Genomic DNA, 25,477 nt, shown 5'->3' with positions numbered 1-25,477 from the left:
AACTCTGGATTAAAAGAATTTCAAGAAAATGTGGGCTTTCGATTTGTTGTTGTTTTGTCCTTCAAATGCTCTTTCATTTCATTGCATGTCATGTTTAAACCCATATTTTAATGTGGTGTTGTAGGGTAGGACTGAATGCAATCTAAACGGGTCTCTGAGCTTCACACAGCATGGAGGACTAGTTTGAAACTGTTTTCTTAAGCTTTTGCAAATGGCAAAAGGGCCGTAGAGATGAATTGTGATCAATATTGATTAATATTAATTGTAATTCACATTAGCTGTGGTTAGTTTAGAGCAATTTAAATGACAGTTGCTTACTTGGCTTCTTTAAAATCTCGTTACCTTATTTTAGAATCTGAACAATGTTACAGATTTTGTTTCCACAGAAATGGAAACAAAACTTGAATCTTACTGGACACCTGAGAGGAGAGTTGGATAAGGCATAGAAGTTGCAGCAACTCATTCCTGCTCATTCATATTATGCTAAATGATGGCTTACTATGACATTGGACCACAGGCATGGTGTTTGATATTTAGACCATAATACTCTTGGCTATGGTGAACTTAATGTAGTCAGGCTAATTGATAGTCCAACCTAATGTTCATGGGATGATAATTTAATCATAAAATAGGTTTTAGGGCCCCCTGGTGGTATAGCGGGTTAAGCAGCTGAGCTCCTCTACTTGTTGACCGAAAGGTTGGCAGTTCAAATCTGGAGAGCAGGGTGAGCTTCCGCTGTTAGGTTCAGCTTCTGCCAACCTATCAGTTCGAAAACATGCAAATGTGAATAGACCAATAGGTACCGCTTCTGCGGGAAGGTAACGGTGCTCCATGTAGTCATGCTGGCCACATGACCTAGGAGGTGTCTATGGACAATGCCTGCTTTTTGGCTTAGAAATGGAGATGAGCACCACCCCATCCCACCCCAGAGTCAGACACGAATAGACTTAATGCCAGAGGAAACCTTTACCTATACTAAGATAGGTTTTGCTCAAATTGCTTCATATTTTTCTAAGCTTACTATCATAGCTTTTTAAAAGATACAGCACCCTAAATAAGATACACCAATCCAAATTAAATTGCTTTTCGACATTTGACTTTCTTTATTGCTATAACAATGATATATAAGTGCATCATGATACTGTACAGTGTGCATGTGTATTAAGTAGAATTGCAATTAAACTTGGTATGATGAAAGCTTCAAATTCCTTTTTACATAAAATAACTTTCAAGGTCGAAAATATTTACTTGTGAACAGAATGTGACTTTTTAAATTACTATTTCTTGTAGGAGAAGTCATCAAATAAAACAAAAGTCAGCAATTCATCACGGAAAGCTGACAATCTCCGTGGATGTGATTTGCTCCAAGAAGTCTCAGTAACGATTAGAAGGTTTAAAAAAACCTCTGTTTCAAAAGAAAGGTTGGTTTAATATAACTGGCTGTTTACTTATAAATATAGATTGGTTTTCAAAGACCACTGAAAACTAATGTATAAAGTAATGTAGTTCAGTTCTCCCATTTGTATGCTAGTTCAAAAGAAACCATTGAATGGGGGATGGCTCAAATAATTTGAGCCTAACTACCATATAGACTTATATATAAGGCAACTTCATGCATAAGCCAAGGACTAGTTCTGGTACCAACAATATGGGTTTTGATGTGACTCAGGAACAAGTCCAGGATCACTGTAGAGAGAAAGTAGATATGATGCCTTGGGACCTGCTACCCTTGGGGTTGCCACAGCCATTTTTTCGCTATACCAGAGAGTAGAGTAATTTCTTTTAGATTCTCAAGGGGCATACTAAGCTCATGGTTTTTGCCTACTTGGAGAAGGGAATTGTTCTCTTTTGGTAGTAGTTAAGTTACATCGATCTGTTGATAACTCAAACCACTTTTTTTGGGTTGATTTTTTAAATCAACATTTGAGTTAACTATACATGAGCATATAAGGTAAATTTTAGGTAAAGAGATAACATTTTCACCCACCTCTTGCAATATTTTATTTGTGACACAGTACTAATTTTAGAACAGAGAAAATTCAGAATTTCCAGAACAATAATAACTTTCTGAAAAATCTATCTCAATTTATTGACAAGGGGAAGAAATTTCTGCTGTTATATTGCCTCTGAAGAAAGCAATTTAATCAATTACATAGCCTGAAATATATTGGGCTTGTTTCGTGTAATCAGTAAAGACCATTTATAGTGCACCTGGGTTTTAGTTGCTCCTTTTCCCTGTGTACATGCATTGCTTGTACACAAGGTGACAAGCTCTCTGCACTAGATTGCTAGTCATTTTTTTCTGTGACGAAAGCTGTTTTTTAATCTTCAGAAGTGAAGTACAGCAAGAGCCTTTGGTGAAAATAGGTAATGAGAGAGGGAAACATTTTAGAAAGATCATATTCCCTTTCTCAGTGGGGAGTTTTGAGCACTCTAATATTTAAAAACGTAGTTTTCTTGTTGGCATCTTTTACGTCATTTAATTTCTTCCCTGTGTATTTTTTTTCTTGTAGAGTACAGCGGTGTGCTATGTTACAGTTTTCAGAATTTCATGAAAGACTTCTTAACACACTCTGCAAAAAGTCAGAAGACCCAGTTGTCACAGAGCATGCTCAGAGTCTTGTCTTAGATATCTTATGTTGGCTGGAAGGAGTTCAATCCAATGGACCGGGCAGGTAAAAGAATGTTAGTGTTGTCTTTTTTTTAGGAAGTATAATTGAGAGGCAATAACTTGACAAACTGTTCTTGGCATTTTTCAGTTCAAAAGAAGCGAATGAGAGCTTGCTATCAAAGACAAGAATGTGTCTCTTCGATATAGTACGTGTTTGCTTCTTTGAAGCAGGACGAAGTATAGCACACAAATGTGCACGATTTCTAGCTCTTTGCATAAGGTTGGTAATGATAGCTTCTGTTTCTGAACTTCCCTTATGTTACTTAAATTGATCTCTTTTGGAATTTCCTCTTTAGTGCCCCAAGTCAGCTTGGTGTAGTGGTTTCAGCAATAGCCTATGATTCTGGAGTTCAGGGTTTAAATCCCCACTGAGTCATTGAATTACCCTGGATGACCCTAGGCAACATCTGCAAGTGATCTCAGGCCTCTGTTAGAACCATCTGTTGTTTCCTCTGTAACCAGCTAGGTGTACCTGGAAAGGAAGAATGAGAAGGAATTTTCAGGGGAAGATATGGGAGCGATTTGTTTACTTCTCTTTTGGGCATGCATCCACTGCTGTCTTTAACTTGTCAAACATACACCTTGACAAGAAAAAAAAGATTACCCATCCCCAATAAGCATGGGGCATGCAAATAGCATGCAGGTTCTCAGTGTCATTTTTAGATTTCAGGTGCTTCCCATCATCCCCCAGGGGTTGCTGTTGTTCCCTTTTGTTAAAATGACAACACCCCCTGAGGGGCATGAAGGGATATTTACTTTATTTAGGACATCTTGGTATGTTTTAGGTCCTTGACAGGCCTGTCTTTAAAAACAGGAAGTCAGGTAGTGAATCAAGATTCCCAGTTTATTTCTTGTTTCTTAAAATGCTTTTCCTGGGCTCAAAATGGTCTCAGTACATTATGAAAGTACCTACCTTTGGGGTATGGGAGGACATTCTTTGCCTTTTTAAAAATGTATAGAAATGGTTGGAGAGGAAGGAGCTTAGTCTTTCAAGGCCCTCCCCAACCATTGTCGGTCATCCATCAGCCAGAGAGTGCTTTCTTTTTTGTTTGCTAAAGAAAAAATGCTATAATGAAATTCTGTAATGTATTTTTATAGCAATGGGAAATTTGAGCCAAGTCAACCAGGATTTAGTGCAGTCCTTCTGAAGGCTTTGCTCGGCAATATGTCCTATTTACCCGCAGCTGCAACTGGAGGTAAGCTTCATTGTTTGACTTTGTATATACATAGTCCCCTGTCGTCCGCCCCCCGCCCCCCTTTGTATTATAATTTATCCTGTATGAGTCACATGATTCCTTACCCGTTTCTTTTTCTCCTGTGTACTTTACGGTACTTGATGGTATTCTCAATGCTACTTTTCCATGCCACTTATGAATAATTGAAATCTTTTCACCTCATTATTTTGTTTAATAGAATGCTGTAAAACTGCACACTCACATTTGCAAATGTACTAAGGGTTGCTAAATTAATATTGTCTTATATAACTTAACAGGAAATTATATTTCTAACACATGCTTAACTATTATGTTAGTGATTGCTTAAATATGTGTTCTGTTTTTACTTTTTAGGATCTGTATATTGGTATTTTGTATTGCTGAATTATGTAAAGGATGAAGACTTGGCTGGTTGCAGTACAGCTTGTGCATCCTTGCTAACTGCAGTGTCTAGACAGTTACAGGATCGGTTAACACCAATGGAAGCATTACTTCAAACAAGGTATTAAGAGAAATGAATAATAATAATAATAACTGTATTTATATCCCGCGACCAGTGCCTGGAATGGATTCGGGGTGGCTTACAGAAAGCACATAATAATACAATAAAAATACATAAAATACAAGTAAATTATAGCAACATTTAAACAAAAGTAATATTAATTGGCTATATATCTATCTCATACACACACACACACACATACACAAACATGTCACAACATCTGATTGTTCTAACCTATCATCTCTTTTAGTGAGTAATGTTCTCATGATATGTCCCAAGTATGATAGTCTGTTTACTCGTCATTCCTTCTTGAAAGAGTTCAGGTTTGATTTGCTCTGTGCTCCATTGATTTGTCTTTTCAGTAGTCCATAGTATTTGTAAAACTTTGCTCCATCAACACATATCAAATGAACAAATGTTTCTTGGTTGTTATATTGTCTTTTTCAGTGTTGTGAGATACAAGGGGGACTTCCTAATAACAGTCCTTATCTTATGCAGATCCTGAGCTTCAATGCTGTGGATATATTACGTAATATAGATATAGTTGTACCTTAGTTAACAAAACCTTTGACAAAAATGCTCCTTTTTAATGAAGTCTTTTAACGCCCAGAGTCCCCTTTTTCCAGCTGGAGGGTTTTTAGCACTAGCGGCAAGGAGAAACACAAACTTTCAATGCTAGTGCTTCCTCAGGTGTGTTAAAAAGGAATAGATCTACATGTTTTCCCACCAAAATGGGTAATCATGAAGAAAGTGGAGGCTGGTGAAAAAAAAATCATCAATGGCTGTGTTTTGGAAACAGCTTTCAAATGTCCCTAGAAGGTTCAAAATGTTGTTTTCCTATACGAACCTTACCTTACCTTACCTTGATTGCTTAATTTCATGTCTGAATATTCATATGTGGCAGTACAAGAGTATTTGGCTAGCTTCCAGGGCCGTATGAATTACACCCAAGGTATTAAAAGAACTGGTAGAAGTAATATCAGAACCACTGGCAATCATCTTTGAGAATTCCTAATTTACGCCTTTCCTCTCATCTCCCTCATTATGAAGGTCCTAGCCAAAATCCAGCAAGACAAGGGCAGGTGCATACTGGTGTTTCCATGGTGGCTGAGGCAGACATGGTTCATCACCCTTCTCCTGCTGTTCAGAGGGAAAGTATCACACATTCTGGTCCTGACTTGACCTTTTTACCCTCCATAAGGGATGGATTCATCACCCAAACCTCGAATCCAAAACACTTGGAGGTCCACAAATTGAGAGCCACTGACTTAAACTATTCATAGGGCAGATTTTTCCAGTAGATTAGCAATAGTAATAAACTTGGACACCAGGTTTTCCTCCTTACCATCTTCTGTTGTAAAGCAGCATATTGGAGTAGCTCTTCAGCTTAGATAGTAATTTTTCCTTCTCATTGCAGGTATGGATTATATAGTTCACCTTTTGATCCAGTCCTCTTCGATTTGGAAATGAATGGCTCTTCTTGTAAGAATATATATAATAGCAGCATTGGTGTACAGTCAGATGAAATTGATTTATCTGATGTTCTCTCAGGTATGCACATCTATCCTACAGTACTGCTAGCTTCTTAGTACATATCTGGAATATTTTTTAAAAAATATACAGGTTTATGCAATAACATGATTGCATAATCTTTCTCATTAAGTTTCTGTCATTGAATGCTATTAATATGCTGTATCTGTGAGAAACATGTCATTATGTTCAATATCCAAATGTATGGATTTGATTAGTTCATTTGACTCAACTGTTCAGAACAATTTTCTCAAGATATTGAGAGAGTCCACACTTTCATTCATCTGAGTTCTTCTAGCCCTACAAAAGGGGAATGAAATAGTGATTGTTCTTCCACATTTCCCAGTGTCATTGTGGAGCAGTTATTTCTTTAAAAATTATTTATTTATTTATTTATCTATTTCCCAGACATGTACCTCACCCTTTTCACCCTGAAGGGGGCTCAGGGCAGCCTCACAACCAGCAACAATTTGATGCTCAACATATTCCAAAAAATAACAATTACAGTTAAAATCATCAATAAAACATAAATTGTTAAAACAAAATTAAAATCACACAAGTTCAAAACTGAGCAGGTTGGCGTGAGGAAAATGATTCTGTAGGAACTTGATCTGTGGTTGTATCTTAGTTTGCTGTCATGTTTTCCTTAGAGGCTAGTACACGGGATGCCATTGTCAAACAGGTTTCATGCTATTGTTCTAGATACATTTGTTGGGTTGCTCATGGCAGATATGAAATGCTAACGATCTAATTTCTAATCATAATGAATGTGAATGATGACAATATTTTCATTCTCATTCAGGGAATGGCAAGATCAGTAGCTGTGCAGCTGCTGAAGGCAGTTTTACTTCCCTCACTGGTCTTTTGGAAGTTGAACCTCTGCACTTTACTTGCGTTTCAACTAGTGATGGAACCAGAATAGAAAGGGACGATGCAAGTACGTTTACTGGTATATACATTTTATTACTTCTTTCTAAACCCAATAAATTAGAATGTTGTTCTGATAAAGTTCTAGGATGTATCATTTACTGTAATTTGACCCCTTAAACCAGTTGTAACATTAGAATAAAGTGAATAAAGCTCTTTGATCCAAAATTTAAAGCAGTAGTAAAATGTGTGCTAATTTGAATGTTAGTAATTCAGGGTTTTTTCCCCTTCTTGATTTTCATATTCAGTTCTATAAAAGGGTAGCTGTACACAAGAAAAAGAAAGCAATCTCCAATAACTGGTTCTTTATTTATATATTTTTAAGTTTGCTTTTGTCTTGTATGGCCATATGTCAGGGGTCCTTTAAATGCAATTTTCCTGCTTCTTAGCAGGGAGTTGGACTGGAAGGGCCATGAGGACTCTTCTAACTCTATGATTCTATGATTCTAAGTATTCATACTCCTACTAGAGTTCAATATTTAGGAGAAATCTGTGTGTTCTGCTTTTCTACAAACACTTTTTTTGTTTCTTTGTTTCATGCCAGTGAGTACCTTTGGGGTTACCCCAGCAGTTGGTGGCCTCTCATCTGGGACAGTGGGGGAAGCCTCGACAGCACTGAGTTCAGCGGCCCAGGTAGCTTTGCAGTCTCTATCTCATGCAATGGCCTCAGCAGAGCAACAGCTCCAAGTGCTTCAAGAGAAACAGCAGCAGCTTTTGAAGCTTCAGCAACAGGTTGGAGGCCATCTCTTTCATGATGTCTCTAAACTTCAAAAGCTGAGAGAATAGTTACCGCAATGGCAAACATTTCTTTATAAACCACAAACCGAATCATTATCAGAAAATGGACATCTTTAGGGGGATAGCTTAGAGGACATATCACATGTTACAAACACCACTATATTGAAAGTGTACATTTTCCCTGAACTGAACACCTGAAGAATAACATTAACCCTTAGATTTTCACATGCAATTAAAGGAAAAAGTATGTAAAGATGGAGAATGGAGAATTTATTTCAGCAGTAAACAAGCACATAATTTTCTGTTGTGTAAGAACTTACAAAAAGACTCTAATTCGACTAAAAAAACCATGCTGTAATTGTATCCAGATGCTCTCTATTGGGCCATATTATTTTCACCGATTAAGAAAGTAATCATACTTTTATCAGAACTCTTGTTGTTGGCGCTTCTGAGATCTCTGCATAGTGCAATTAAACGTAAAGATTTTTTAAGTCTGATACTACTGTTAAAGTATATTATTGTGATGTTTATTGATGTCATATTTTTCTTCGAAATAAACATGCTGAATATGAGTCAGAAAGATATCTTCTTTCTCTCTCACAGCTATGCAATGCTTGAAAATCTAGTACATAGACTGGTGTATATCGACTGTTTGCCTCCTTCCTTCAGTATTCTGATTTGTGACAGAATATAGGGGAAGCATACATTTCTGTTGACCGTTAGCATTTTTGGAGGAGGGTAGGGTATTAAACAGCAGAGGACAAGTGCATAGAGGCTGTAACCAACTCCCACATTACAGGCTGCACTAATGCAGTGCACCAGAAGTTATGTAATGTCACTTCGAAGCACAATTTTTGCCAGTTTACACCTGAAAAAAGACATTGTGGGAGTGGAAGGTTCAGTGAAGGTTAAAAAGTTAAACTGCATCTGTGAGAAGTTTTTTTGTATTTTGCGGATGAAAAATTAACCAGGAGGGGAAATTAATTGTATTTTGGGAAACAAAAAAGGGCTTTGTGGGCCGTACCTCCCCATCTCAATATAAAATTGTCACAAGGAGATGTGTATGGTGTTAGAAAATTGAGTTAGAAACATAATAGAAGAGTATGGTGTTCTTCTGGGCATATGTGATACAGGCAGTCCCCAAGTTACAAACAGGATAGAGTCTGTAGATTCATTCTTAAGATGAATTTGTTTGTTAGTCAGAACATAACTTGCGAAAAGTGCACTCTTTGTAATTTGACCAAAAAAGGTGCACATTATAGTTCCTGTGTGATAAAAATCCCTTTTTAAAAATCACAAAAGTTTCCAAGCAATAGACTGGAAAACCTCTCCTGTTTATCCTGCCCTAGCTTCTTTGGGGTGTGGTTATGCTGTGGAATGAATCCAGTTTGACACAACTTTAACTGCCCAAGTTCACTGCTCTGGGATCCTGGGAGCTGTAGTTTTACAAATTCTTTAATCGTCTCTGCCAAAGAATGCTGCTGCCTCGCCAGACTGCAAATCCCAGCGTTGAATAGCATTGAGCCAGGGGAATTAAAGTAGGTATCAGACATGAAGGAAAGGTGAGAAAAGGTGGGGAAATACAGGGAGGAAGGAGATATTGGACCTCATCCATTTAGAGCAGTGGTCCCCAAATATTTTGATCTTCAACTCCTAGAAATCGTAACAGCTGGTAAACTGGCTGGGATTTCTGGGAGTTGTAGGGCAAAACACCTGGGGACCCATAAATTGAGAAACACTGCTCTAGTCCAAAAGCATCTGGAGGATATGAGGTTAGAGGAGGCTGTACAGAATGGGCTATCTGTTTTAAAGTGTGCTGCTTCAGCTCACATGATTAATACATGATCTGCTCCAGGCCTGTGTAACCTGTGGCTCTCCAGGTCTTTTGGACTTCAGCTACTAGAATTCCTGACCATCGGACAAGCTGCTTAGGGTTTCTGAGTTGGAGTTCTAAACTCCTGCAGGGCCACAGATTGTTCAGGCCTCTCCCAAAATGACCGGCTGAGTAGAATTTAGGTGAGTTTCCAAATGTTCGTTCTTACAGGTCTTTCCTGCATTATTACCTTTTTTGTGCTATGTTGCCCTTGTTTTGGTAGACATGTTTGATGTGTTTAAAATGGAAGCTGAGGCCCTTTGCTTTTTTGTTTGTTGTGTTCATGCTGCTTGTTGCTCATGCTTGTATTGCTAGTGCCTTTCTGAGCAGTGCTGGCGTACAGTACATATGCTGCTTTTATTTTCCCTGCAGAAAGCAAAGCTGGAAGCAAAACTACACCAGACAACAGCAGCAGCTGCTGCAGCAGCATCAGCAGTTGGCCCCGTTCACAACTCTGTGCCTTCCAACTCAGTAGCAGCCCCAGGGTTCTTCATTCATCCGTCGGATGTCATCCCACCCACTCCTAAAACCACCCCCCTGTTCATGACTCCGCCTCTAACGCCACCCAATGAGGCAGTTTCTGCTGTTATAAATGCAGAGCTTGCACAGCTTTTCCCGGGCTCAGTCATTGATCCTCCACCCGTTAACCTTTCTGCACACAACAAAAATGCAAACAAGTCCAGAACGGTAACTAAAATAAAAGAGCTTTAATGAAATTCCAAAATAATTAATGTTAATGAAAGGAGCTACTTCAATTGCTAGTGTGCCTTTTAATCTGAGTATAGGCAATATGTTTTTTTTTCAGACAATATTGTTCAAAAATCTTGATCTCCAAATGCCCATATCTGTTAAACATAAATTTCATATCAGGCTAGTGCAAATAGACACAAGCTCATTAATGCCTTGAAACCTTTTCCATTAGTATGATTATAAACTAATCCATAGTGTAACCAATACGTTTTGCAACCTTGAGTTTCCAAAGGCTGCCTCTTTACTTTTGCATGTGCAGTATCTAGTGACTAATACCAGATGTTATGTATTACATATGGGTCAATGTTCCTTTCTTTCAGAATCCACTTGGAACTGGTCTTGCTCTTGCAATATCTCATGCTTCACATTTCCTTCAGCCTCCACCTCATCAGTCCATCATTATAGAACGAATGCATTCAGGTAAAATGTTAATGCTGGGTTTTTATTAATATTAAGTTTATCTGCTAATATTTTCTGCATTCATTCAGTATAATGAGCAGCATCCAAAACTCCTTTTCGGCTTAGGAATATTCTGTAGAATTTCAGACTTTGCTGTTTAAAAGCAGTATACTGCACCATGTCACTATTCTTTCCAGACTCCCAATGTCAAAATTTTCCGGAAGCTCCTCTTCCAAGAAACTGGTACCCCCATATCCTTATGGTCCTTTTAAGACTGAGTATCTTTACAGCTTCAAATATTTTACCTTTGTACTATCATAGCATGAGAGCCAAATACGTACAATTGAAATGGGAAATATTTAAGCTTGCAAGTCTCTTAAAATACCGTGTGAAAGATTTCCTGAATTATGCCAGTAGTAACTATATTGCATTACATAGGGCGAATTCAAGCTACTTTTTAATTCACCCTACATATGTTAAGATCACATGAAATGTGTGAATGCCGTCCTCTGGACAGAGCACTCTAGATATTAGATAAGTCTTCAGATAATTTGTGAGTTAGCCTTTGTCTCTGTTTGATTTATTGCGAATCACTTGTCAGATGAAGTCAATGTGGGAACCGTGTTGGATTCCATTGTCTGCAAGTCAGAATAGGAATGTCACTTTCCCCAAGGCAAGAGCATGATACGTAGAATTGATGTGTTCTCAATTCTCCTTTTTCAAATTTTAATTTGTAATTTAAAATTATAAGGTGTGAAATTGTTTCTTTTGAAATATTTATTTTTTATTTATTTCCCATATTTGATCCTGCCCTTCTCACCCTAAAAGGGGACTCAGAGCGACCTTACATCAGGCAATGATTTGATGCCAATACATATAAATATAAAAATAAACAAATACAATTAAACATTAATTATTAAAACATCAATTAAAATCATATAATCTGTCCTGTCCAATTGTCAATTCCATTAGTTTGCTATCCTTATTGCACTATTTACTGGTTGAATGCTTGGTCCCACAGCCATGTCTTAAGCTTCTTCCTGAAAGACAGGAGGGAGGGAGCTGACCTGATTTCATTGGAAAAGGAGTTCTATAGATGAGGGGCCACAACTGAGAAGACCCTGTCTCTCATCCCCACCAGTCGCGCTTACGAAGAATTTTTGATGATTTAATTTAGTAACATTTCTTAAAACACTAGATTTTGGACCAAATGTTCTTATTTTTAATGTATATTTTTGGAGTAATTTATTTTTCTTGTTTATATTTCATAGTTTAAAATTATGAAAAAATGGAAGTGGTATAGTACTCCAAACCAAACCTTTCTGCACATTGTGGCATATTTTGAGTCTAATTCCGCCTTCCATTTTACTCCCTTAGAAATATATAAATCCTGCAAATATATGAAAATTTCCAATAGACTATGTAATTCATATTTCAAGCTCATTGTATTTCTGAGTATTTCATAAGTCCTATTTTTTATATTAAAAGGTGCCAGGCGATTTGTGACCTTGGACTTTGGCAGACCCATATTATTGACAGATGTACTGATTCCAACATGTGGTGATTTGGCTTCCTTGTCAATTGATATTTGGACGCTTGGTGAAGAAGTTGATGGAAGAAGATTAGTGGTTGCCACAGATATCAGCACTCACTCTCTCATTTTGCATGATTTAATACCACCACCAGTTTGCAGATTTATGAAGGTAAAAACAGTTCAGTTATTAGGGGGGTCTTTTTAAATAACTTTGGTTTTTTGCATGCTCTTCAGAATAGATATTTTTCAGTTTTTGCTTGCTCATCATATTCTAAAATAATGAAATACCATTAAAGGCTGTATTGTCTTTCCTTTAAGATCACAGTTATTGGTCGCTATGGAAGTACAAATGCTAGAGCCAAAATTCCTTTAGGATTTTACTATGGACATACTTACATCCTGCCATTGGAAAGTGACTTAAAGATTATGCATGACCCTCTACGAGGAGAAGTTGACTCTGCAAATCAGCCAGAAATTGATCAACACTTAGCAATGATGATTGCATTGCAGGAAGACATACAGTGCAGGTAAAATCAACTATTGTATGTTTTAAAACCTTGATTCGATTCATGCTAAAGGTATAGGATAATAGAACACAAAGTACAACACAAAGAATGTTAGTAAAAATATGACCTTTATCCTGCTTAAACCATAAATTGTAATCTGTGTGTAAAGTTTAAAGCTTTTTCTCTCCCTTCAGCTTTTAGTAAAATTGTATTTCATATTTAGATTATTAAGTATGTCATTTTCGCCTTTCAACTCCTACAGGTATAATTTGGCCTGCCATAGGCTTGAAACGCTCCTCCAAAGCATTGACCTTCCCCCTCTGAACAGTGCTAACAATGCCCAGTATTTTTTACGGAAGCCGGATAAGGCAGTAGAAGAAGATAGCCGAGTATTCTCTGCTTATCAAGATTGTATCCAGCTGCAGCTGCAGCTTAATTTGGCACATCATGCTGTTCAGAGGCTCAGAGTAGCTCTAGGTGCAAGCAGGAAGATTCTCAAAGAACAACGCGATCCCAAAGAGCTGATTCAGATGTCCTCCACGGAGCAGTTGCGCACAATTATCAGATACCTATTGGATACTTTACTTAGTTTGCTCCATACTTCAAATGGTTAGTATTTTGATTAATATCTGAGAAGTCTTTAATGAGAACTATATATATCACAAGCAGTCTTGAGTTCTTCACAATAAATTATCAAAGAATACATGGGAGAAGGCACATCTTCTGAAAAGATTCTTATGCTGGCGGGAAGGGGGTTTGTGTTCAACTCGTGTCCAGCAAGAGTAATAAACCACCGCTGGCACTTTGAGTAATCTATATTTTTGGCATTAGCAATGAAATAGTAAATGAGCTTTTTGTGCAAGTGGTTTGACTCAATAGGATCCTAGCTCAGAGTGCTGCACGGAGCACTGTGGTATTCCATTTGCACAGTAGACTTTTTTAAAGAAATAGAAATATAAAGTGAAAAGAAAAACAGGACTTCATAAAGATGTTGGGGAAAGATTAACCACTAAAACAAACATCAACAAAACTTTATTTATATACCACTCTATCTCCTCGAGGGGACTCAGAGCTATTTCCAAGTAACATCATCAATACATACAAAGAAAACAGCATAAACATAAAATTAACAAGACAATATAAGCATAAAAAATAACAATAGCACATATATATATTTAAAATAATCCTGCCTGTTCAAGGCAATTTAAAAGGCTGGGCCGAGGCTAGTGCAATTTGTAGAGGGCCTGGGAAATTAGGTAGAATCTATGACTGTTCATTTCCGGGGCCTAATAGGAAGAAGTAACCTGGGTAATTGTAAGAAAAAGATATGGCCATATTCAACAGTATCTTGAAGGTTTGCTTAAACCACCAGGTCTTCAGGCTCTTACAAAAGGAGGAGAGGGATAGAGCGTGTCTTATTTCTCTAGGAGGGGCCTTCCAGAAGCAGGGAGCCACCACCGAGAAGGCCCCCTCTCTCGTCCCCACCAACCATGCTTGTGACAGTGGTGGGAGTGAAAGGAGGGCCTCCCCAGAAGATCGTAAAGTTCATGCCGGTTCATAGAGGGAGATACGCTTGCAAAGATGGCGGGGCCAGAACCGTTTAGGGCTAGCAGCTGAAGGTCTCTTTAAGGCCCAGTTTTAGTGTTCTTTTTTTTTTTTTTTAGCGTTACAAGTGACATAATAGTCAAAACAGGAACTCTGTAGCCCCACAGAGGTTAGTGAATAGCAACTCATAGCAGTCCCAGCCAGCCTGGCCAGTGTGGAGGAATCATGGGAACTGCAGAACAAAAATATTTGTAATGCTGCACAACTCCTACCCAGAACTACAGAAATAGTTCACCCATTTTGTCCTAGATCTTGCATATAGAGAAAATGTGTAAATTCACAGGTGACCACTAGGGAAACTACAGGTAAGCAACCTATATTTCTTTGAGCTGTTTTGCTGAGATCCCTAAAATGGCATTAGTTTTTCACGGCACCTGTTGACTTAGAATCATAGAGTTGGAAGAGACCCCAAGGGCCATCCAGTCAACATAATGTGGCATTGAATTGTTGCCTTTTGTAAGGTTGCTCTGAGTCCCCTTTGGGGTGAGAAGAGTGGGGTATAAATACAGTAAATAAATAAAATAAAGAATAGAGTGTTCCCAAAAGATGGCCATCCTGCCTCTGCTTAAAAACCTCCAGTGAAGGAGACCACCACACGCTGAGGCAGTGAGTTTCACTGTTGAACAGCTCTTAACCATTAGAAAGTGGGTCCTACTGTTTAGGTGGAATCTCTTAAGGCAATTCCATTAATTTTGTAAGCTTTTATCAGGCAAGGAAAACTCAACAGTATATGCTGGATTATTGTCAATTGCTGATCTGCATGATCCACAGAATGAGACATTGGTACTCACTCATTCTTGGATATGCATTACACTCCCACCTAAGACACATGGCTGCAACAGTCATAAAAGTGGGTGAAATGGAGTTTCGGGTCTTACATTTTCTTCATACTCTTCCTATACATTTTACTCATTTTCTACTATGCCGTCATATGAAGAGGTTTCTGCACTTTCTCATATAATAATTAACAGTTTGGGCAAGGCTATGAAATACAAGAAAAGGAAAGAGGAGTCAACAGTAAAGCAACATAAAACCACCTGATTCCTATCTCTGGAATCAACTAAACAGCATAACTTTTTTGTGTTGAATGTTTTGTATTCAGGTCAGCTTTTAGAATTGATGACTTTTAGAAAAGGGCTGTAAGAGAGTACTGCATGGTTTTAGATAGTACTGTTGAATGTTTAAGCATGTTTTTAATGGTATTAATATGGTTAATAGCTTAAGTGTTTTATTGATGGTTTTTTAATGTTTTTAATTATGTAGTAAACTTGTCTTATTTAGTAATATGTTGTAAACTTACCTTGAATTTCAATCTTGGGGAAATTGCGGGATATAAATCAAATATACAACATAAATAATAATAATACAGCCCACAGATAGATTGCTCCTCTGTGTATCCAAGCATATTATACACAGTACCATCACCTCATTTCAACTTAATTTAGTTGATTCTTATCTCTTTAAAGGCCACTCTGTCCCTGTGGTTCTACAAAGTACATTTCATGCTCAAGCTTGTGAAGAATTATTTAAGCACTTGTGTATCAGTGGAACCCCTAAGATACGTCTGCACACAGGCCTTCTACTTGTTCAGCTATGCGGTGGAGAAAGATGGTGGGGACAGTTTCTTTCGAATGTTCTCCAAGAATTGTATAATTCAGAGCAACTTCTAATTTTTCCACAAGACAGGTACTGTTAAGATGTGTAATCTTCCTTGTTTTAGTTAATCATCAGTTGGAATGATGTTACATCTAGTACTGAAACTGTAGAGGAATAGACAAAAGATGTATAGGATTCTATAATGTTTTTCAGATCTATTTGCTACCAACAGTATTAAATTTCTGGATTCATCAGGATTAGTTTACTTAATTTATTGGGATTAATAGCTTCCAAGTGTTGTGAACAGTTACTTTAAAAAGTTGATCTATATATTGACTTATTTGGCTGAGGATGTTTACAAATTGTTACTGGCATTGCAAGTTTTGCTCAGTTTGTGGAACACTGCATAGCACCATTTCCTTTTTTACTATTGCAGAATAAGAAGTATAAAACTATTGAATATTTGGATTAAATGTCTTACTTTCCAGTTCAGTGGTGCAGATTCTCAGTTGAGGTATTGCTGCTTTAGACACTCTTAAGTCACAACTAACAGTCTTTGAAAAAATTCTTTACATTTAGAGTCTTCATGTTGCTTTCTTGCATTGGCCAAAGATCACTGAGCAACACTGGTGTACTGGAAAGCTTGCTGAATCTCTTGGATACCTTGTTGTCTCCACTTCAGCCTCAACTGCCTGCCCATAGATGCACAGAAGGTAATGTTGATTTCTAAAGTTGGCATAAAATAGTTGTCAATTGTGCAACATAATGCTAAGACAGACATCTTACTGAAGTCTAATAAGGTGAATAGCTCTACTGGCATGTCTATGCTGTAGCCTCTTGCAGTTTTGTATAGACTGGCCAGTTCTTCAATGCCTGGCTCAGAGAGAACCTCATAGCCATGGTACTGTTGAAGGAGTGACTTGGAAAATTACTTGTTAGGGCTGGGCGGTTTCGTTCGTTAATTTCGTAATTTGTTATTAATTTGTATTTAAATTAGCTTACGATCCGATATTGAGCCATGCAGGAATAGTGTGAGGAGTAATTAAAAATTGAAACAATTTTTCCAATTGTTTCGAAATTGTTTCGTAATTGGTTCAAAATTGTTTCGAAATTGTTTCATAATTGTTTCGTAATTATTTCCTTACGTCTGGTGCAAGTTTTATAGTTGTTGTTTGTTTTATCAGTGATAAAAAATAAATTATCACACCAACAATCAACAACAGAGGGAGAGGGAAGCTTCAGAAGTTCCCCCTGTCCCATTTGGAGGTTTTTTAAGCATATTGCTCAATCGCGTCCGCCATTAACGAATCGATTCGAAATTAACGAAATTTCGTAAATAATGAAATTTTGAAATCTCAAAATTTCGGAAGTATTTAGAATTTGGAAACGCTAGCGCCCCCTGGAAACGAATAGAGTTTAGAAACAAATTTTCCCGTGTTTACCCAGCCCTATTACTTGTGCCTTGATGTTAAGGAAATCATTGGGTACCTGCCTCTTTCCAGCAATGGGTGACAGGAATCACCAACCATCATTTGCTATTGTCACTTCTCTTGTAGTTTCACAAGTGGGACTCAGAGTAGCTTACAGTCATAAAAACATAGTAGATAACATAAAACAAAATAAGTAGCATATCAAATTTAAAATAATCACAAAATTAACACAACATCACATCAATAGGCAATTATTATATAAAACAACATTTAGTGTTCAAACCATTGCACTAATAAAGATAAGACATAGAATCCATTTGGTGGTTATTAAGAGTTCTTACATTTCGCCATTGTCAAAGGCCTGATTAAAAAGACAAGTTTTTAATTCCTTCCTAAAGGACTTAAGTGTGGGTGCTTGCCTAATCTCTCTGTGGAGGGCATTCCAAAGCTGGAGGGGCACTACCAAGAAGGCCCTCTCCCTTGTCCCCATCAACTACGCTTGTGACGGAGGTAGGGCAGCGAGGAGGGCCTCCCCGGCAGATTTTAAGGCCTGAACAGGTTCATAGGGGAAGATGTGGTCTCATAAATAGACTGGACCCAAACTTTGTAGGTTTCTGTAGGTAATAACTTGCACTTGAATTGGGCCCAGAAGCATATAGGTAGCCAGTGAAGTTGCTTTAATAGGGGGGTGGTACATTCCCTATAGCTCATTCCTGCAGTAGCCTGGCTGCAGATCTTTGTACTAATTGAAGTTTCAGACGTCTTCGGAGGCAGCCCCACGTAGAGGGCATTGCAGTAATCTGTAAGAGATGTAACTAAAGCATGTATTCTGAGATAACTGAGTTGGCAACCCTTTCTTCTTCTTTCTGATATCATCATCGAATGCTCTTCTCTTGAACTTTGCTGCAACCTTTAGTGGAGAAATGTAGAGTGCTGCAATAGAAATGGTGACTGAAAAACTCCTGTATGAAAAAGACACTGAATCCAAAAACTGTAGTTCTGGCTCTGATGTCTAAATACTTCAATTTAGATACTGAGAGCACGTTGACATAAACATTTTGCATGTAACAATGGGTGTGGAATCCAGCCAGCAGTAACCATTATAGCCATTGTGTTATAGATGGGTTTGTTGTAATATTATTAATCTCACAAGGTTCATTGAAGTTTTCCCTTTTTAAAACCCAGCCCAGATACATTTTAATAAAATGAAACATACTAGCATTAATTTCATTTTTATGTTGTCATGCATCCCCACCTCTCTTTATTGAAGTTGTATTTGCTTTGAGGGAGAAAATATGATTCATAAAGAACATTTTCTTTTGATGAAAAGGATATTGCACACACACACACACACACACACACACTTGTTCATATCACTTCAAACCTTTCTTACTTTAATCAAAAAGTGCATTCCTTAACCACATCATTTATTTTTAAGGTGTTCTGGATATTCCTATGATTAGCTGGGTTGTAATGCTGGTTTCCAGGCTTTTAGACTGCGTTGCAACTGTAGAAGATGAAGCAGCTACAGCTAAGAAGCTTTTGAATGGAAAAGAGAGGGAGAGATTCCTGACAGGTGTGGTATATAATATTTAATTATAATGGCTGTTATTGTTTATTTCTCTAATATCATACTTTTAAATATGCAAAAGGCAAATATTGGTTTTGCCCAGAATCATAAAGTGGAATGTTTTCACACAAAATGATTTGGGAGATTTTGGTTTATCCTAATGATGTTGCTTGCTAATGTATGGATTCTATTAATTCCCGCTAGTGCTCATCCCCACTAATAAAGTAATCATAAGCTGAATACAAATCTTATCTTATGGACCTTGGCTAATCTTTCCATAGTAGACTATGATTTATAAAATAAGAGCAAACCTTGGTTTGGAATTCTGGCTTGTAACAGAAGCAGCAAGCCATTACCCCTTGCTTAGCTAACACAATAAACCTATTGTGCAGTTCTAGTAGGCTTCTGCTTAATTGAATAGTCACACTTCCTAGCAGGAACAAAGCAGGAACATGTAGATATCTGGATGCAGTTGAGCCATAGTTCTAATATATCATTCCTTGCATATACAATACAGCCCTTTATATGAAATGCTTGAAAAGAGAAACACTGAATAGTGAATACTTACGAGGGAAACAACGTTAGGGCATAATTAGAATCTCACCACTACTTTCCTCTTCAGCTTTTCACCCAGCACTGGCAGTGCTGCCTGTGATGTGGTACACCCATCTATTTCTTCCAGTGAGAATGTGGTCTTCTGTATCTGATTCCTCTGGCTCGCAATCCTTCCTATTGCTGTGCAAGCGGATTGGTTGTTACCACTGGAAATAATGCCTTTTTGTTGTGGTGAGCATCAGCTAGTGAGAAGATGGGCTTCATTAAGAACTATGTAAATATTTCTTGTGTTTACTGTTAGGAATTCCTAGTCAACTGTTCTGTATATTTTTTCACAAAGAACAAATATAGGTATCGGTTATACAGTACAGGCAGTCCCCGAGTTACAAACACCAGACCTAAGTACAGCTCGTACTTAGCTACAGTACAGCAGGGGGTCCTAGGCTGCAGCCAAAGCATAAGGGGGGAAGTGGAAGGGGAGGAGTCCACAGAATAGCTGTGGTGGCTACTAATTGGCTGCAAGATGGATGGAAATCTGTTGGCCGGCCCGAAGAAGACAGAGCTTACCTCAGCTCAGCTGTGGCGACAGGCGGGCATGGGAGGCAACTGTGCCAGCCAGCAGCACCCACTGGGCCTTTTGCCCAGTGAGCCTTGGCCGTGGATGGACAGCGAGGAGGAAAGGAGGTCATTGACATTTCCTTGGGGGTGGGGTTACACTCCTCTTGTCATTTGCAGTGCCATAGGTGGGCCTGGGAATGAGCATACTACTTAAAAATGTATCTGTTCTAACTTACATACAGTTCAGCTTAAATCTACAGAAAATATCTTGCTTATAACCCAGAGATTGACTGTGTCTCACCATTGTGCAACTGATTTCAAAGCAGATATCAGGCATTGGACCGTGTTAATTTTTCAGACTTCAGGAAGAAGCCATTCCCCTGTGGATTATAGGGCAGTGATAAGATTGGAATCCAGTGGTTTTCCAACTCCCAAGTCCAACATGAATATTCCCTCTCTCTAGTCCTCCCTCAGGGAGCTTCTGCTGCCCAGAACTACAGCATAAAGAGTCAGAACCGCCAATGTGCCTGTTCTCACAGAAGACCATTTGTGGGAAGCAGAAAAAACTGGTTATTTTGTAGAGATTATCTCTGAGGCAGTTTTGGAAGAGGGTGCCCCAGCCTCTCCTCTTTATCTCCTCTCCTTGAAGACCTAATAGCACATAGCCATAGATTATTTGGATTCAGCTATTACTGAGGGTTCTTCTAATAGTAAATTATTTAGAATGCATTTCCTCATTTCCTTGTAGGTTTAAATCATTCTTGCCTTGTACTTAACAACTTTCTTGCTGTAATGTTTGTCAGCCTCAGCAGAACCACCTGATTCGGGAATAAGATTTAAACATTCCCAGTTCCCTGAATTTTTCAGGAAAATTCCTTTCCAATAGCATTAAACAAACTTCCCCAGCAGTTTCCCTTTCTCTTCAGAAAAAAAAGGCAAAATTCCCATGCCCAGAAATTTTATTCCTTTTTACCTCACCTTATGGATAACCAAAGTGCCACTGGTAAATACCCCATCACACTGCTCTCAACAAGACTTTTCTTACACCATGTAAGATCTTTCATATTCTGTTATGTTAAATAAGTAGCACATCTGTGAAAGTGTATGGAAGACTTTCCTTTGCTGGTGCAATCCAGCAAGAAAGTACATATATTGAGGTATTCAAATTCCTTCACATTAGTTTCAGTGTTAGCTTGTGCCTAGTAACAACTATGTTCATTCATCTCCTCACAACTTCCTGAATAGAGACAGAGTTTAGACATCTCAGCATGCATTGCCTTCTCACCCAGTCAAGTAATACTGCCACTAACAAAAAAGATATCAAGTATTTGAAGAGACCAGCTCACTTCAAATCCACAGAGACCTTGTTTTTCTCTTTTTCCTCCAAGTCTCTTGATGTGATATCTCTCTGCAGTGTAGCTAGTGGCCTACAGTGCCACTAACATCATTAGGCTGTGTCAGCTCACCAGTGACCTTCACCAAACAATAGTTACTTCAGCAGCCTCCTTCATTAATGTGCCACTCTCAGAGATCTGCAGGACTTGGATATCCTTTGTCTCTTTCGTTTAGTCCAGTGGTTCTCAACCTGTGGGTCCCCATATGTTTTGGCCTTCAACTCCCAGAAATCCTAACAGCTGGTAAACTGGCTGGGATTACTGGGAGTTGTAGGCCAAAACACCTGGGTTAAGAACCACTGATTTAGACCAATGATTCCCAACCTTTTTTGACCAGGGACCACTTTGACTAGGGATCACGCCAACATTAGTACCAAAAGGGTTACAAATCAGTTTTTGGGCAACTTTAGATTTGATTTGGTTATTTGGGGTTCTGATTCAGAAAATTGCATCAGAGAAACTATCAGTTCTAGTTTCTGATACAGAACATATGCCATCTAGTAATCGCCATCTGCTTTCCCACAGAAAACCATATTTAATAAGCCTCGGCAGTGAGGCCGCAGACCATATTTTAGTTCTTGCAGACCACTGGTGGTCCACGGACCACAGTTTGGGAACCACTGATTTAGACACTGCACATATACAAATACATCTCAACAGTGACATGTCTAGGAAGAGAAATCAGGGTTTAAGTGGTTCCTCCATTACTGACTGCTGCCTAGCTTCTCTTACATCCTATAGGCTCCTTCTGTAAGAATTTACTACAAAGGCTCATTCTACACTGCAGTGAAGGAGGCACCCATGCCCACATCATAGTGTCATAGCTATTAAATGTAAAATTACACGCATTTAGCTTGCAGTCTCATGTATATCCTAGTCAGATACTTTTGCCTCCCAATTTCATGTTTCTCATTGCAATCACACTGCGGCCACTTGGTCAAGGGCAAAGTTAACTTTGTGCAACTGCTACCCTAGCATGACTTCTCAGAATGCATAACTGCTTGCATAATGTTAGCATTGTAATTTAATATGTTGTTCATATGAATTGATCTGCAGTTTTTGTGCAGATACACAATATACATACTTTTAAAGAATAACAGCATTTCATAGTTATTTTCTATATAGTGGGTTTTAGTTTCCATGGGGTTAATATCTTTGCAGATGGTAAATGATGTTTTCTCTTCCCTTAGGAAATCAGTGGAGCTTCATTAATAATAATCTACATACACAGAGCCTCAACAGGTCTGCAAAAAGCAACAGCAGTTTAGATAGATTGTATTCTAGAAAACAGATCAGAAAACAGCTTGTTCATCACAAGCAGGTAATTCCATGCTCAAAGTTATGATCTCGGTTCTCTATATTTTGTGGTGTCAAAAGTGTCAGCTCTGAAATGTCTGAAGTTTGATGTGCAAATTCTTGAGTGCATTGGTAGAAAGTGACAAATTGGAGGAAATTCCAGGTGCCTGGCTTTCCTGCAGAAACTATGAACCTAAGCAAAATTTACACAAGTCTGACAGATATTGACAATACAATAATTGCAGACAAGGGACCTGAGGAGATCCTGTATACACTCTGCCCGGTGGAATAGCAGATTTCTACCACCTGGGTAGAAGAGAATCTCATATGAGTCTGAATCTATGGTGGGAGGAACATGGCAAAAGTGTTGAGGAGCCACTAATGTGCATGTGGCAGTAAATTGTACTATCTCAATGTTCAGACATTTGGCATTGAGGGAATACACATCGTCACTGCTGCTATTCACAGTCTGTGAAAGTTTGCCAGTTTCTGCAACCTTAAAGCTGCTATTTAAACTGGTTTTTCATTCAGTTCTGTTGGCAGCCTTTTAAAAGTTTTATAAACATAAAATATAAAATTTGAAGACGTGAACTTGACCATCATATGAGAGTACATATCTATTTTACAACTAATGGCTTATATTTTCATATACTTCTGTTAACATTTTCTTTTAGCAACTTAACTTATTAAAAGCAAAACAGAAGGCTTTGGTGGAACAGATGGAAAAAGAGAAAATACAAAGCAACAAAGGATCATCCTATAAACTTTTAGTAGAACAGGCAAAACTAAAACAGGCCACGTCAAAGGTATGATGTTCTGCAATTATCTTTATTGTCTTTGGCAGAAAGATCGGTTTCTGCAAATTCAGATATGTTATGGGTTCATTTTTTTTCACAAAAAAATGGTTCCATTCTGCCTCTTAAGGGCCTAATTTGCTTTTTCAATCACTTGATGTATATGTGATTTTGGAACCCCTCATTCATTATTCTTATATTGGCACCTGTTAGTTCCTCATAGTAAAAACTATATTGGGGACTTATCTGGTGTGTTGCTTCTTTATTATCAGTAATCCGCAGCATTGTTTTTGAATCTGCTTGTATAGTGCAAAAATATGACAATATATGAAATAGACATTTAAAAGATTTTGACCATTCTTTCTTCCGTTTTGTTACTTTATGACTGAGATTCTTCCATGTGCACTGCTGGTTTCAAGAGCCTCAAAAGATGTTCTCCATCTGCATAACAATGGATGAATGCTGTTCAAGAAAAACATGTGCAATCAGCCAGTTATCCTTTAAGACTTCTACTGTGCCTAAACTAGTTTTTAGAGTCTAGATTCAGTTACTCTACTTAGGAAGTCTTTTTGTTTGTGTGTGTCAGGAGTGGCTTGAAAAACTGCAAGTCTCTTCTGGTATGAGAGAATAGGCTATCTGCAGGGATGCTGCCCAGGGAACGCTTGGATGTTTTATCATCCTTGTAGGAGGCTTCTCTCATGTCCCCACATGGGGAGCTGGAGCTGACAGAGGGAACTTAACCGTTTTCCCCAGATTCGAACTGCTGACCTATCTGTCAGCAGTTTTGCCAGCACAAGGGTTTAACCCATTGCACTACTGGGGACTCCAGGAAGTGCTAAAACATACATCATATTTAGGAATTCTGTAAAGTTGCCACTTATTTATTTATTTACTATATTTTTAAATCCCGAGGCGGACTGAAGGTGGCTTACAGCATAGTCAATAATTCAATGCCTTAAAAATACATCCAATATACAATTAAATAAACATTTCAATTAAAAATTAAATGAGATTAAGAGCATTAAAACATATAGAGCATTGCAATTACAACTTTAAAGCTACATTATCTCAGGTCTTCTTGTTATAAACTTTATTTTAAACCAATTGATTTCCTCCAGTCTCCAAATCTACCTCCTTCCCATAAAGCATTGTTTAGAATATATAAAAACAATATATATATCACTATTGTATTATTTCAGAGACCCTAGATAGCATCTTTACAATATTCTCTACTTAAAAAGTGATGCAGCTCGTGCAAGCTAGAATATTTAATGATGTCTGCTTCCACTTTGCATTCTGCATCATCAGATTGCGAGTGTACTATATTTACTCTTTCTTCCAAGTTGCATTCAGTGATTCTTTTTTAATAGTTATTAACTCTCTTTATGTTGGAATATCATTACTAGAGGATTGACAGACATTTTATACAAATTTTATACAAATTTGTATACATTTTATACAAATTGAAAACCCTTGATTTTATTATGTTATTTTGTACTGTTTATTTTATTTGTTATTTTATATATTTTATGTTATGATGTATTTCTCTTGCTTTGTTTCGTGTCTAACTATGCTGTATTATTTTTGGGCTTGGCCTCATGTTAGCCCCCCCGAGTCCCCTTTGGGGAGATGGTGGCGGGTTATAAATAAAGATGATGATGATGATGATGATTATTATTATTATTGAATAGCTGTGAAGATTACTGGTTGGCAGCTAGAATAGTCAGATAAAGCCAAAAATGGGATCACTGTCTCTCTAATATAAGAAAAGGATTAGATCTTAAATAAAGTCTGATTTCTTAAATAATCTATGTTTTACATGGCATTCTGTTTAGTCAGCAAAATTAAACCTTGATATTTTTCTGAGTACTATCTAATAGTGCTGGGCAACCACGGAAAAATTTGTTTCTAAACTCGATTAGTTTTTTGGGGTTTTTTGCGTTTCGATATTTAAAAGAATTCCGAAATTTTTCTTTAAAAAAGTTCGATATTTACGAAATTTCGTAAATTATGAAACAATTACGAAACGATTTCA

The 25,477-nt window shown here is 37.8% G+C and overlaps 1 protein-coding gene across 6 annotated transcripts in view; it reads left to right on the top strand.

Annotated features, from left to right (window-relative positions):
- BIRC6 (baculoviral IAP repeat containing 6) overlaps window positions 1-25,477 on the top strand; it is a 183,971-nt gene that overhangs the window by 46,217 nt on the left and 112,277 nt on the right. For 2 of the 6 annotated variants that reach the window (XM_060753997.2, XM_060753996.2), the window contains exons 17-34: window positions 1,291-1,421; window positions 2,514-2,675; window positions 2,760-2,891; window positions 3,770-3,867; window positions 4,240-4,387; window positions 5,805-5,938; window positions 6,720-6,854; window positions 7,389-7,576; window positions 9,828-10,142; window positions 10,526-10,625; window positions 12,093-12,307; window positions 12,457-12,665; window positions 12,907-13,253; window positions 15,716-15,935; window positions 16,425-16,558; window positions 18,714-18,851; window positions 22,543-22,673; window positions 23,323-23,454. In XM_060753997.2, the coding sequence (XP_060609980.2) occupies window positions 1,291-1,421; window positions 2,514-2,675; window positions 2,760-2,891; window positions 3,770-3,867; window positions 4,240-4,387; window positions 5,805-5,938; window positions 6,720-6,854; window positions 7,389-7,576; window positions 9,828-10,142; window positions 10,526-10,625; window positions 12,093-12,307; window positions 12,457-12,665; window positions 12,907-13,253; window positions 15,716-15,935; window positions 16,425-16,558; window positions 18,714-18,851; window positions 22,543-22,673; window positions 23,323-23,454 (3,069 nt within the window). Of the gene's footprint in view, window positions 1-1,290; window positions 1,422-2,513; window positions 2,676-2,759; window positions 2,892-3,769; window positions 3,868-4,239; window positions 4,388-5,804; window positions 5,939-6,719; window positions 6,867-7,388; window positions 7,577-9,827; window positions 10,143-10,525; window positions 10,626-12,092; window positions 12,308-12,456; window positions 12,666-12,906; window positions 13,254-15,715; window positions 15,936-16,424; window positions 16,559-18,713; window positions 18,852-22,542; window positions 22,674-23,322; window positions 23,455-25,477 lie in introns of all 6 variants that reach the window. The other 4 variants (XM_060753995.2, XM_060753994.2, XM_060753998.2 and 1 more) reach the window with 3 other exon arrangements.

The sequence above is a fragment of the Anolis sagrei genome, chromosome 1, assembly GCF_037176765.1.
Source record: "Anolis sagrei isolate rAnoSag1 chromosome 1, rAnoSag1.mat, whole genome shotgun sequence".
NCBI lineage: Eukaryota > Metazoa > Chordata > Lepidosauria > Squamata > Dactyloidae > Anolis > Anolis sagrei.
This window is presented reverse-complemented; position numbering and strand designations above follow the sequence as displayed.